Consider the following 13,689-nt stretch of genomic DNA (forward strand, 5'->3'; position numbering starts at 1 on the left):
GGAGGCTGGGCTGACCCTGGGCTGGTGGGCCCAGGCCCTGGGACCTGTGACTGCTTTCTGATGTGGGGCTCCAAGCTGCCAATGACAGCAGAGTCCGTCCTCCCTGCCTCTGGGCAACGCCACAGCAGCTGGGGGCCAAGGGACATTGCTCAGAGGACACCCCACGGGCAAGGAACCTTTTCCCTGAGTGTCCGGGGGCCCTGCCTGCTGTGCTCGCTCTCCTGGTTGTGCAGGAAGCCCTGGAGTTCCTCCATTGGGGCCCAGGTGTCCCCCTCCCGGACCTCCACCTCATACCACAGGTATGTTTCGTTTGGCCATGTGATACCAAAGATGTTCATGAAGGTGGTTGCATTCTTCAGGGTTCTGTGGGCACAGGCAGGAGGAAGCAAGATATGGGGCTCCTCTGGGGATCACCCCGTTCTCCTCCCCTCGGCACCCACTTCCCAGCTAGACCCACAGAGGATGGGGGTCCACTCACTTAGCTGGGGCTACCTAACCTCCATCTCTGACCCCTTCGGGGGCTCCTGGGGAAGTCAGTCCAGTCCTCCTGTCAGGGTTTCCCCGGGAGCAGTGCAGGGGCTCAGAGCTGCGTTGGGAGCCTCTCCTGGCTTCACCGTCCTGCCATCATCCCGCTGACCCAGCCCTGCGAGGTGCAGCCCAGTGGGGCTGTTTCCTCTGCTCTTCTGGGTTAACCTGAGCCACATGATGCATCAGGGGAAAGGGTGGCCCCATCGGGGAAAAGAGTTGCCAAACTAGTCTTCTCAAATAACTCATGACATTTCCCTTCTCATCATGAAAACAGTCATGTCCTTTACAAAAACCAAAACATAAACCTGAGCGTGACCTCCTAGAGCACTGATGGCGAACCTTTTGAGCTCGGCGTGTCAGCATTTTGAAAAACCCTAACTTAACTCTGGTGTCGCATCACATATAGTAATTTTTTGATATTTGCATCCATAGTAAAACAAAGATTTATATTTTTGATATTTATTTTATATATTAAATGCCTTTTAACAAAGAAAAATCAACCAAAAAAATGAGTTCGCGTGTCACTGTTGACATGCATGTCATAGGTTCGCGATCACTGTCCTAGGGCCTCAGTTCAGAGCAGGAAGAATAGATTCATGGAGGACAGTCAGAGAGGAGAAACAGGGACCCTCAAGGGTGACCCCCAGATTCTAGCCAGGGGCCATAGGAGGCGGGTAGGACAGGCCAACTGGGCATCTGCTGAGGGGTCCTGGACATAGAAGGGCCATCAGGAGGGACAGGAGAAGCAGGGTCCCCCGGAGAGAAGGCAAGTCCCCTCAGAAAGCCAGGAGGAAGGGCTCAGAAGCAGAGCTGCTCCAGGGACGGGTGGTACCTGCCAGTTGGTGCTGGGTTGTCCTCCATGTCTCAGCTCCTTCACCTTCTCTGCTGGTCATGGCCCGTTCTCCGTCTGGGACGTTTTCAAGGACTGAGGTGCCTTATATGCCATCGAGGCACCTGGAACATGTTGAGTTCGCTCTGCTTCACCCCACCCCTTCCCTTAACTCAGGCCACTCATGGCACCCACATGGCGTCATAGGAGAGGGAACTTTTCTGCCCAAATGTCTCATCCTGTGCCCTCAGGGGCAAGTTGGGTTTTGATTCCTCTGTTCTGACAAAGGCCCTCCCTGGACTGACCTGGGCCAGTGAGGTCCCAGGGGGTTGGGGTCACCGTGGGCAGCTCCGCACAGCCAGGCAGGAGGCGTGAGCACAGGTGAGAGGACAGGTGCTCCCACCTGAGGAGAGTCCGGGCACATGACTCGGAGCTCCCACAGGACAGGCCCCGGGTGCCCATCCCTGACTCTCCCGCCGCCGCCATTGCAGGGCATGGCCGGGCCCAGTGCAGGGACCTGCGGGGCTGAGCCAGGAGGGAGACTCTGCCCTGAGAGGAAGGGCAGGGCGGGACCAACGTGAACTGAGCTCCCCTTAGGAGCCACCCTGTAGGGGAAGGAACTGGACTAGGAGCCTTTGTCCGCCCAAAACACAGAGGAGAACAGAGAGGCTCCCAGCAGGGCTGGGCCAGGATGGCCTGGGAACAGAGGATGCAGGGTGTGCCCCGCCTCAGGAAGGGGCACCCTCATCCTCTCCACCCCCAGCCTCGAATAACGGGGGACTTTGTGTTCCAGGCTCAAGTGTGACCTGAGCCCCAGCTGGTAGAGTTTGTCCCCGCGGGGATGCCCCTCTGTCCCACTGACTGTCCATTTGGCTCCTCTCAGACCACCCTGTGCGGACCCCACGCTCCCTCCCAGGGGACGTGCCCAGCTCAGGGAGGGCGGGGCCGGCCCCATGGAGTCTGACCCTGGCCGCCCCCACTGAGAACCAGGCTGTGCTCTTTCAGGCCGGCTCCTCACATCCTTCACTTGGCAGCTGTAATACAGGGTGCCCCTCTTTCTGGGCTGGGCGCCCCTCCACATGCACAAACAGGTTCCTCTGCACCGAGCCCCTCCCACCTGCTCTGTCCTTGGAACATGGTTGCCCTGGGAGCAGCCATGCTGTCCTGCTGCAGGTTCAGGGCTTTGCAGGCGTGGAACAGGCACATCCGGGTGTGTTGTGGGTTCTGCTAGTGTTGCTACTTCATTGATCACAATCTCCACCCAAACACACTGTCCCCCCCCACCCCCGGGAGGCGTTTCCAGAGACCAGCGCTGGGGTCCCTAAGAATCTCCCCGGTGCTGCCCCCAGATCTTGTGTCCCAGGGAGGGAGAGTGGTGTTCAGATCCAGGCCAGCTCCCCTCCTGCACCCCAGAGTCTCCTCCTGTCATGCAACCCACAATGCTCTGCTGAGTCCCCACCCCACCTCAGCACCAGAGGGCGGTATCCTGGCACAAACCCAGTGCCAGGGCTGCGAGTGTGAGGTCCCAATGCACAAGGCTGGGTGCCCAGGGGACACTGGAAAGGTGGCGCCCCAGGCCAACCCCACCCCTCCCAGGTGCCCCTGCAGCTGGAGGGCAACACCCTGGGCTCAGCGCTGCATCGCATGCCCGCCCGAGCGCATAAGGCTCTTCTGGGGCGTCAATGGGACCCAGGAGGGGCCATCATCGCAGGGACAGCGCTGTGCTTTCCATCCCTGAGACAGGTCTCACCTCCAGGCTAGCTCCTCACCTAGCAGCTCTGAGGTCTCTTCTGGAATGTTCCACAGGACCTCCTCCCTCCACACACCCTCTCCCCGCAGCCAGGTGTCCCGAGCTGCTCTCTGCTGATGCCTGGCTGCCCCTCTGTTATGCGGACCAGCCTGGACCTGCTGGTCTCCACACCCAGGAGTCAGCTCTGCAGTGAGTGGCGAGTACAGAGGCGGCTAGGAGAGCCCTGTGAAGACCAGGGGCCGCCATGAGTAAGAGGTTTGCACCTCCTCCCAGAGGTTTCATGTCTTGTGTTGTTTGTCTGAGTCAAGTCTCCAAGGGGCAGGAGGAGAGGATGCCTGTGCGGCCCTCACCTCTGTCTTTGTTTCCTTGCCCTCGGCGGGGCCCCCATCCAGGCATCCTCTCCCCGGGTCCCCCGGAGCCTGGCCCCCTGGGTGCAGGAGAGGCGGGGGCACCTGCTCTTCCTCCCGGTCTCCCTCAGCCAGGCCAGCACCTGGTGTGGTAAAGGCATCGGTAGGGCCTCGTGTTGAACTGGTTTAAAGCGGCCTGGCCCACAGCGACGTGGGGAGCGGGGAGCATGCCTCTCCTGGGCCCGTGCGGTGAGAAGAAGGAAGGAAAGGAACCCTGTGTTTTCTGGGGAAAGACCGTCCCTCCCCATGTCCATCTCTGGAAGGTTGAGTGAAGAATGTAAAGTAATTCCTACATCCTTCTGGAGTTTTCCACCGAAATGTGCAAACTTTTGAACAGGAGGAAGGTGCAAGCCGTGCTGGGATATGTGCTGTTCCCTTGTCAGGGAAACGGGGGACAGGGCGGGTGCCCCGGGGAAGCCCAGGCTGAGGTCAGAGAGCCAGGCGGACCCACTCTGCCCCGTCGCTTTGGGCCTGGGATGGATGATCTGGATGTGTCTGGAGTCAGGGCCAGGCTGCTCTGTAGCAGGTGTCAGGTCTGCGGTCCTGAGCCCCAGCCCAGCCCCGGCCTCAGCAGTGTTCCCAGGCTGTCCAGGCCCCTCTCCAGTCTCAGGCCCTGGGCCGCGGGCAAAGCTCTGAGATGGGGGCCCGGGAGATGGGGGTGGAGGAGCACAATAGGACCACCAGTCCTCTGCTCGGGGTGCCCCCTCCACCCGGACACGGCACCTTGTGGATGTTTTGGTCCCTTGTTCCCAGAAATGGAGATGGGGCCCTGGCTGGTTTTGCTCAGTGGATAGAGCATTGGGCCTGGGACTGAAGGGTCCTGGGTTCAATTCTGGTCAAGGGCACCTGCCCAGGTTGCAGGCTAGGTCCCCAGCAGGGGGCGTGCAGGAGGCAGCCAATCAATGATTCTCATCATTGATGTTTCTAATCTATCCCTCTCTCTTCCTCTCTGAAATCAATAAATATATATATATTTAAAAAAAACAAGAAATATAAATGGAGATGGGGCTTCTGTCAGAGCCCAGAAATGGAAAGTAAAGGAGCAGATGGGAGGTTGAGGTTCTTCCGGTAAAACCCACTTGGGGAGTGTGGACATCTCCTGTTTTGGTCAGAGAGGAGGGAGGCATCGGGTGTGTCCTGGAATCCTGACGTGGTTCCTTTTTGTCAAGTGCAAGCGAGTGAGCCTGTGCCCCTTGCGTCTGGGCCGGGGATGGGCTGGGCCGGTTGGCACAGGCACAACTGAGGGTGAGGCCTGGTCTTGACATATTTGTGGCTTTTAAGGTCCTGGGGACATTGAGGGGGAGCTGGCTGGTCTCACCTCCCCAGGGTCACAGCCTGCAGACGGGGCAAGTTGTGCGGCCTCCCCACAGCCCCGAGGAAAGGGCGTGGGGCCCCTTCTCCCTGGGAGTCCTCGGCCTCAGCCCCTGGCTGGCAGCGGGGCCCAGGCTCCTCCTCTGTTGGGTTTGCATCCTGACTGCCAGGAGCCGGCCAGTGGGGAGGGGACCCTCCGCACAGAATCGACCCTCGACAGTTGAGTCTGTTATTGTTACTCTCCACTTACCAGCGTCCACCTGCTCCAGAGCATCAGGCAGGGGGAGGGGACCCTTAGATTCGTCCGCAGATCCCGGGTTTTGTGTGTTGTTTTCTGCTTCCAAGAACCCCTCGACCCGGTCTCCCCTGAGTCCCGTGAGGACAGTGGCTGGAGGCTGGCTCTGTTCTTCAGGTCTGACGGCCTGGAGAGCTGTGGTTATCCCCTGTCTCCTGTCCCTGTCCCTTGTCCTCAGGTTTAATGACCTGGAGAGCTGTGGCTGTCCGCTGTCCCTGTCCCTGTCCCCTGTCTCCTGTCCCTGGTCCTGAGGTCTGACAACCCTGTGAGCTGTGGCTGTCCCTTGTCCCCTGTCCCTGGTCCTGAGGTCTGACAACGTGGAGAGCTGTGGCTGTCCCCTGTCCCCTCTCATTGGCTCTGGCCAGGGAGGGTGTGGCTCTGTTCTCCAAGGGCGCCTCCTCCTGGGGGTGAGACAGGCCTGAGGAGTGTGAGCCCCCAGATCCTTTTCTGTCCTTCTCAGCTCCCTCTGCCGTGTATACAGCAGGTGCTCAGGGTGTGTGCACACTCAGTGACTTGCAAAGACTTTGGGGAGATGGAAGGGCTTTGGGGAAGTAGGAGCCCGGCTTCCATCCAGCTCTCGGGCGAGGATTTCCTCTCGTCGCAGCAGCCTCAGCGACCTGGGCGTTCACCATGCCCAGTCCGCACACATGCCTGTTTTCCTTTTATCGACAACTAGGGGCCTGGTGCACGAAAATTATGCATGGGGGATGGGTCCGTCAGCCTGACCTTACCCTCTCCAATCTGGGAGCCCTCAGGGTGCCCTCTCCAATCCGGGAGTTTCTGTCTGTCTTTGAAATCATATAACCGAATTGTCTGAGACCCCCAACCCAGTTTGGTTTGTTGCTCACAGAATAATAGAGGCCTTTTTTTCTTTGCTTCATTTGTGGAGATTTCCTGTAAGTTTTACGATATGTTCCCTTTAATTTTTCCTAGACACTCTGATTTTACTTATGTCTCTCACCTTTGCTTTCTCTCCATCCCCCACCGCAACAGTAACTTGCTCCAGGCTGACTTTGCTCTAGTGTCTAGGAGATCCGTCTGCCACCAGAACTATGATTCCCAGCATTCCTGGTGCTCCCCACACTCTGGGCTTCGGCTTCCGGTCCTGGGGCTGCCACCAGAACTACTATTCCCAGAATTCATGGTGCTCCCACGCTCTTGGTTTTCCCTTCCTGCTCTGTTTTTGTCCCATGACCTCCCACTCTACCAAGTCCTCCAAGCCACCAGCTCTCCCTCTCTGCTCTCTGTCTGGTGGCTTGGAGAGCCAAGTTTCCCAAGCCATTCCACTCTCCGCTGTCTATCCCACTCTGTTCTCCACTCGGCAGCTTGGGGGAGTCACCGTGGGAGCCACATCCCCCCAAGCCGCTGGCTCTCCCGTTCTGCTCTCCACCTGGTGCCTGTGCACCCAAATCAGCCCACCATCTTTGTCGGGTTGATTTGCATACGCACTCCTGATAGGCTGGTGAGCATCGTGGAGGGGTGGTCAATTAACATGTTTCTCTTTTATTTTATAAGATTCCTTTGATTTCATTTTTTATCCTCACCTGAGGATGTTTTTCCATTGATTTTTAGAGAGAGTGGAAGACAGAGGGAAAAACAGAGAGAAGCACCGATGTGAGAGAAACATATCGATTAGGTGCCTCCTGCAAAGCCCTGACCATGGCTCCGCTGAGGAGGAGCCTGCAGCGAAGGTACATGCCCTTTCCCAGAACTGAATCCGGGACCCTTTGGTCTGCAGGCTGACACTCTGTCCACTGGGCCAAACCAGGCAGGGCAGCACATTCCATTCTATAAAGTCCGAGATGCTTGGGGACTCAGTGCCTGTCTGATCCCACTGGTATCCTCAGACTCCCAGTGGCTGCCCACCTTCAGGCATCGGCCCTCATCCCAGGCAAAGGGGTGGCATATAGGACCCACCCCAGGCCTGCGAGCCGGCACGTCCTGTTGGTGACAGGTGTCACTGTCCACTAAAAGGGTGACAGAGGAGGTCCCCATGTGTTCACAGTTTCAGCTGCGGCGAGAGACCCCATTGGTCCTCCTTGCCCCTCTGTCTGGACATCCGCATCCCTGGCCACCCCCGTCCCCTCTGAGGGGCTTGGGAAGGAGGACCTGCTCAGGACAATGAGGTGAGTGGCAAAACGAGATGGGGCGGGACCAAAACACACACACACACACACACACACACACGCACACGCACACGCACACGCAGCTGATGATAAGCAGGAATTTCCTAGGTTCTCCAGACACACCCACAAGCCTCAGTCTTAGTGGCAGGAAGCAGAGGACGTCACCACTCCCAGGCAGATTTGCAAGAACCTCATCATCCCATCAGCTCCTCTGGTTTGGATACCTGGACTCTGGCAAGAACCCCCACTTCTGTTCCTGGAAGCAAATGACCAAGACGTAGTCACTCTGGGAAAGCGGACGAGCGGGTAGAAGACACGTGGTCTCACATGACAAGAGGGGTCCCCACTCTCTGCGCTGTCACATGCAGGTCCAGGCAGACCTGACCCCCAGCTCCCAGGGCCCCGTTGCCCCGGATCCCCGGGCTCAGAGCTTTGCCCCTGACACGGGGACCTGAGACTTCGGAGAGGGTAGCTCACAGCTGAGGACACGGCTGAGCCCTGGGCTCCCCACCTCAGCCTGTCCTCCTGCCGGAAGGCCACCTGTGGGAAGGCAGACCTGGGCCTCATGCAGAGCAGCCTCTTGCCTGGCCAGTGTTGCTCAGTGGTTGAGCATCGACCTATGAGACATGAGTTCGAGGTTCAATTCCATGTCAGGGCACATGCCCGGGTTGTGGTCTCGATCCCCAACGAGAGGGGTGCAGGAGGCAGCCGATCAATGATTCTCTCTCATCATTGATGTTTCTAAGGTTCTCTCCCTCTCCCTTCTTCCCTGAAAACAATAAAAACAATATTACAAAGAAACATACAACAACGTGTCTTCTGATTTGATGATGAGGAGCTGATTTGATGATGAAGTTCTTGTAAACCAGCCTGGGAGTGGGGACGTCCTCTGCTTCCTGCCACTCAGACTGAGGCCTGTGGGTGTGTCTGCAGAAACTAGGAGATTCCTGCGTGTCATCTGCTTGCGTATGTGTGTGTGTGTGTCTGTGTTTGGTGAGTCAGGGCAGCCTTCGGGCCCGTTGCCCAGACACAGCTGTGTGCCAAGCCCGATCTTGGTTGTATCTATGGCACCTGTGGTGGGACCACCAGCTGGAAGCAAGGGAATCAGCCACAGCCACAGAGCCAGCATGCAGTGCGGAGTGCGCTGGGGACAGATTCGGGGCTGCGCTGGCCACGTCCCCTGGGAGGGATCGTGGGGCCGGCACAGGGTGGTCTGAGAGGAGCCGGATGGACAGTCAGTGGGACAGAGGGACATCCCCTCGGGGACAAACTCTACCACCTGGGGCGCCGGTCACACTTGAGCTTGGAACACAAAATCCCCCCGTTCCTCGCAGGTGGGGGTAAAGAGGACGAGCAGAGCCCCTTCCTGAGGCGGGCACACCCTGCATCCTCTGCTCCCAGGCCATCCTGGCCCAGCCCTGCTGGGAGCCTCTCTGTTCTCCTCTGTGTGATGGGCGGACAAAGGCTCTGAGTCCAGTTCCTTCCCCTACAGGGTGGCTCCTAAGGGGAGCCCAGCTCACGTTGGTCCCGCCCTGCCCTTTCTCTCAGGGGGGAGTCCCTCTCCTTGCTCAGCCCCGCAGGTCCCTGCACCCAGCCAGCCCCAGGGAGCCCGGGCCTGGCCATGCCCTGCAATGGCGGCCGTGGAAGAGTCAGAGCTGGCCACCAGGGGCCTGTCCTGTGGGGGCTCCGTGTCCTGTGCCCGGACCCTCCTCAGGTAGGAGCACCTGTCCTCTCACCTGCGCTCTCGCCTCCTGCCTGGCTGTGCCGTGCTGCCCAGGGTGACCCCACCCTCCTTGGACCTCACTGGCCCAGGTCAGTCCAGGGAGGGCCTTTGTCAGAACAGAGAAATCAAAACCCAACTTGCCCCTGAGGGCACAGGATGAGACATTTGGGCAGAAAAGTTCCCTCTCCTATGATTCCATGTGGGTGCGATGAGTGGCCTGAGTTTAGGGAAGGGGTGGGGTGAAGCAGTGCCAGCTCAACAGGTTACAGGTGCCTCGTTGGCATATAAGGCACCTCAGTCCTTGAAAGCAGCACAGGCGGTGGATGGTCCGTGACCAGCAGAGAAGGTGAAGGAGCTGAGACATGGAGTACAACCCATCTCGCCGTGACAGGTACCACCTGCCCCTGGAGCAGCCCTGCTTCTGAGCCCCTCCTCCTGGCTCCCTGAGGGGACTTGGCTTCTCCCCGGGGGACCCTGCTTCTCCCATCTCTCTTGATGGCCCTTCTATGTCCAGGACCCCTCAGCTGATGCCCAGTTGGCCGTTCCTACCCGCCTCCCCTAAGCCCCTGGCTAGAGTCTGGAGGCCACCCTTGAGGGTCCCTGTTTCTCCTCTCCCTCCAGCTCCCGTGAAATCTATTCTTTCTGCTCTGCACTGAGGCCCTAGGAGGTCAAGTTCAGGTTTATGTTCTTGTTTTTGTAAAGGACATGATTGTTTTCATGATGAGAAGGAAATGTGATGAGTTATTTGGGTAGATTACTTTAGCATCTCCTTTCCCCGATGGGGTCACCCTTTCCCCTGATGCACCATGTGGCTCAGGTTAACCCAGAAGAGCAGAGGAAACAGCACCACTGGGCTGCACCTGGCAGGGCTGGGTCAGCAGGACAAGGGCAGGACGGTGATGCCAGGAGAAGCCCCCAACACAGCTCTGAGCCCCTGCACTGCTCCCAGGGGAACCCTGACAAAAGGACTGGGCTGACTTCCCCAGCAGCCCCTGAGGGGGTCAGAGTGAGAGGTTTGGTGGCTCCAGCTAAGTGAGTGGATGCCCATTCTTGTGGGTCTAGCTGGGATGTTGGTGCAAAGGGGAAGAGAACGAGGTGATCCCTAGAGGAGCCCCATGCCTTGCTTTATCCTGCCTGTGCCCACAGACCCCTGATGAAAAAAAGAACCTTCAAGAGAAACTTCGGTAACAAATGTGAGAACCAAACATACCTGTGCTACGAGGTGGAGGTCCAGGAGGATGACGCCTGGGTCCCAGTGGAGGGGCTCCAGGGCATTCGGCGGAAACTGGTGAGTGAGCACAACAGGCAGGGCCCCCGGGACACTCGGGGAGAAGGTTCCATGCCCGTGGGGTGTCCTCTAAACAATGTCCCTTGGCCCCCAGCTGCTGGGTGTTGTCCAGAGGCAGGGAGGACGGACTCTGCTGTGATTGGCAGCTTGGAGCCCCACATCAGAAAGCAGTCACAAAACAAATGTGGATAAGCTTACACAAAACTGCCAAAGGAAGGCAGAGGAGGGTAGGTGGGAAGAGATCCACCATAGAACCTGTATGCATATATGCATAACCATGGACACAGACAATAGAGAGGTGAAGGCCTATTTGGGAGGAGTAGAGGTGGGCTAGAAGGGGTCAATGGGGAGAAAGGGGGACATATATAATACGTTCAACAATAAAGATTTTACATGAGTAATAAATAAATATGTAAGTGGCAAAAAAGAAAAAAAAGAAAGCAGTCACAGTGTCCCAGGGCCTGGGCCCACCAGCCCAGGGTCAGCCCAGACTCCAGGGTCAGCCTGTCCCTCCTGCTGTGCCTCTGAGGAGGGGTCAGGCCAGAGGGAAAGGCACCTGGATAAAGGGGCCATTCTCCCCTGGCCCCACCCGGGCCACCTGTGGCCAGAGAGCCAGAGCTCCCCCTTGGTGCTCCCTTCAGTCACTCCTGGGAGAGCCTGGAGGGTGCTGTCCCCACGAGTGCATTGGCAGCTGCACGTAGCCCAGGGCGCCTCCTGGGTCCCCAGGTACCATCCTCTGCCACCAGGGCTCTGTGCTAGCTCCATGGGCCTGACTTCTTCCTCCTCCCTGAGCCCCTGGTTGAAAACCCTTCCCTGGGCGGGTGGGCTAATCTCCATAACCCTGTGAGCCCAGCAGCGACCCTCATCCCGTGCACAGGTGGGAGCTGGAGGTAGGGGAGCAGAGGGAGAGCTCCCCTGCCTGGAGGAAGCACCCACCCCGTGGCATCAGGCCCAGGACCTTGGGGCTCAGCTGCCTCCTCCCTCTGTCCTCACTATTTATTTATTTAATTATTTAATTATTTGTTTATTTATTTATTTACTTATTTATTTAAAAGACTTTTATTGATTCCAGAGAGGAAAGGAGAGAGAGCTAGAAATATCAGTGATGAGAGAGAACCATTGGTTGGCTGCTTCCTGCACGCTCCCTACTGGGCATCAAGCCTACAACCTGGGCCTGGGCCCTGACCAGGAATGGAACCATTGACCTCTTTGTGGATGGGTCGCTGCTCAACCCACTGAACCACACCGGCTGGCTGCCCTCAGCTCTTTGTCCCCCTGCAGGGTCTGACCAGGTGCAGCTCCTGAAGGCATAGGCTTGGGGCACAAAATAGAGGCTCTCTGGGACTCTGTACCAAGGTGGATCACATGGAGCCCAGATCTGTGTTCTCAGTGGTTAGAGTGTCAGCCTGCACAGCAACGGGTCAGTGCTAGGATTCCAGGTCAAGGGCACTTATCTCAGTTGCAGCTTTGATTCTTGGCCCCGGGTCTTGGAGCGTGGGGTAGGCAACCAGTGGATGTGTCTCTCCCACATTGATGTTTCTCTCTCTCTGCCCCCTCCTCCATCCCTCCACTCTATCTCTAAAGATCAATGGAAAAAATCTCCCCAGGTGAGGAATTGAAAAAAGAACCATATTTAATGCAAAACTTTAAAAAATCAAAACTAATGCTAATTCCATGGTGAATGAAATATCAATAGGCTAAGTGAAGACTGATCAGTTACACAGCCATGGGAGGCATGATTTGCTCATGTAGGAAAGTCCTCACTGCTGATGTGCCCTTTGTAAATGCTGATATTATGTGGTTCTTGAGTCGCCTTACCTTTGACCGTGTAGATTCTGCATTGAAACAGCGTTCATCCTGACTCTGAGCTGTGCCCCTTCAATTCTGTGCTGGAGGCCAGTGCCTCACCTGCCTCTGGCTGGTGCCGCCCTCCCCTGTTCACAGCCAGTGACAGGTCCCTCTTCTTCCCCATGTGCTCAGATTACTGGCACACACAGGGAACATTGTCAGGAAGAGTCGGTCCTCCTGGATGGTAACAATCGCCAGGAACGCTACCTTCATGCAGATTTGTGCTTCCTGGATGGTAACAATGACCGGAAACGCTACCCTCGTGCAGAGTTGTGCTTCCTGGCTCTGTTCCGGACTTGGGACCTGGATGAGGGGAAGCAGTACAGACTCACCTGGTACAGCTCCTGGAGCCCCTATCCTGACTGTGTTCCAAAGCTGGTTGAATTCCTTGGCGACAACAGCAACGTGAGCCTGCGCATCTTCGCTGCTGGGATCCATTCCAAATTCAGTGGATATGAGCATGAACTGCGCAACCTGGTTGACGCTGGGGCCCAACTCGCCATCATGACCCAGGATGGTCAGCAGGGACTCCTGAGGGTGGGAGGTGGGCGGGCAGGGAGACTGGGAAATGTCCACACAGAGGGGGCAGGAGGAGAATCCAGATGGGGATGCCTGTCAGCTGCCTGCAGGGGGGCTGCTGGGTCTGGAGAGGATGGAGTCTCCTGGAAGAGAGAGTTCATGGGAGAGAGGGGGTCCTGGGAAGGGGGGAGGTGGGTACCTGCGCCATCAGGACCCAGGTCCTTCCTGGTAGAAGGGGAGGGGCTGCCTCAGATTCCAGTGGAAGAAAGAATTTGAGGGATGAGCTCAGTGCCTTGGGAGGAGAGAGAAAGGGGGCAGGGAGATCCTGATGGGGAGGGTGTGTCCCTAGAGTCAGACACCTGGGCCCTCCCCGCCCTAGAAGGAGCTCACCTTTCCCTCCCTGGTCCCATAGAGCTCCAGCACTGCTGGGACACCTTCGTGGGCAACCGGGGCCAGCCGTTTGAGCCCTGGCCTAACCTAGAAGAACACATTCAAACCGAATCTCAGGAGCTGGAGAGCATTCTCGGGGTGAGGTCCCTCCCTCCTGCTCCCCCCTCCCCTTCTCTCCCTGAGCCTGTCTCTGCCTCTGGGTCACCTGCTCCTCCTGGGCCCCAGCTCCATCCCTCCCCTCAGGTCTCACAGTCCCTCTGCTTTCTCCCCTCCTGCGCCCCTTTTCCTTCCCCTCCTGTGACTGCCCCAGACTCTGCTCTGTTCACCTTCCCACCTGCCTCACTCCCTGCTTCCTCCACCTCCTCCTTCTCCATCCAGAATCAGGAAAACTGAAGATGGACTTCCATCTCTCTAAACATTCGGGGTCTTCTGGTGAACGAGGAATAAAACACTTTCTTCAAGAAATGAAAACGCATCACGTGCCGCCATCCCCAACTTGATCCAAAGAATCCAGTAAAAAGCAACGAATGGGCTCATAAGGAATTTTTTAAAAATCTGACTGATTAACTTTTCATTTAAAATCTATGATATGTTCTAAGTACACACCAGTAATATTGTATTCATTACTATCAGAATCATTTTTATATTTAGAAAATTAATTATTTACACTGATTT

General features: G+C 57.2%; 1 protein-coding gene across 1 annotated transcript in view; it reads left to right on the forward strand.

The window, feature by feature from the left end:
* The window catches only part of LOC139006534 (DNA dC->dU-editing enzyme APOBEC-3G-like), a 79,785-nt gene that overhangs the window by 47,726 nt on the left and 18,370 nt on the right, over positions 1-13,689 (forward strand). Inside the window, exon 4 of the mRNA XM_070408853.1 lies at positions 13,037-13,152. Within this exon, the coding sequence (XP_070264954.1) occupies positions 13,037-13,152 (116 nt within the window). The remainder of the gene's footprint in view (positions 1-13,036; positions 13,153-13,689) is intronic.

The sequence above is a fragment of the Myotis yumanensis genome, unplaced genomic scaffold (genome assembly GCF_028538775.1).
Source record: "Myotis yumanensis isolate MYYU_CA2020_CCGP unplaced genomic scaffold, mMyoYum1.0.hap1 SCAF_3, whole genome shotgun sequence".
Taxonomy (NCBI): Eukaryota; Metazoa; Chordata; class Mammalia; order Chiroptera; family Vespertilionidae; genus Myotis; species Myotis yumanensis.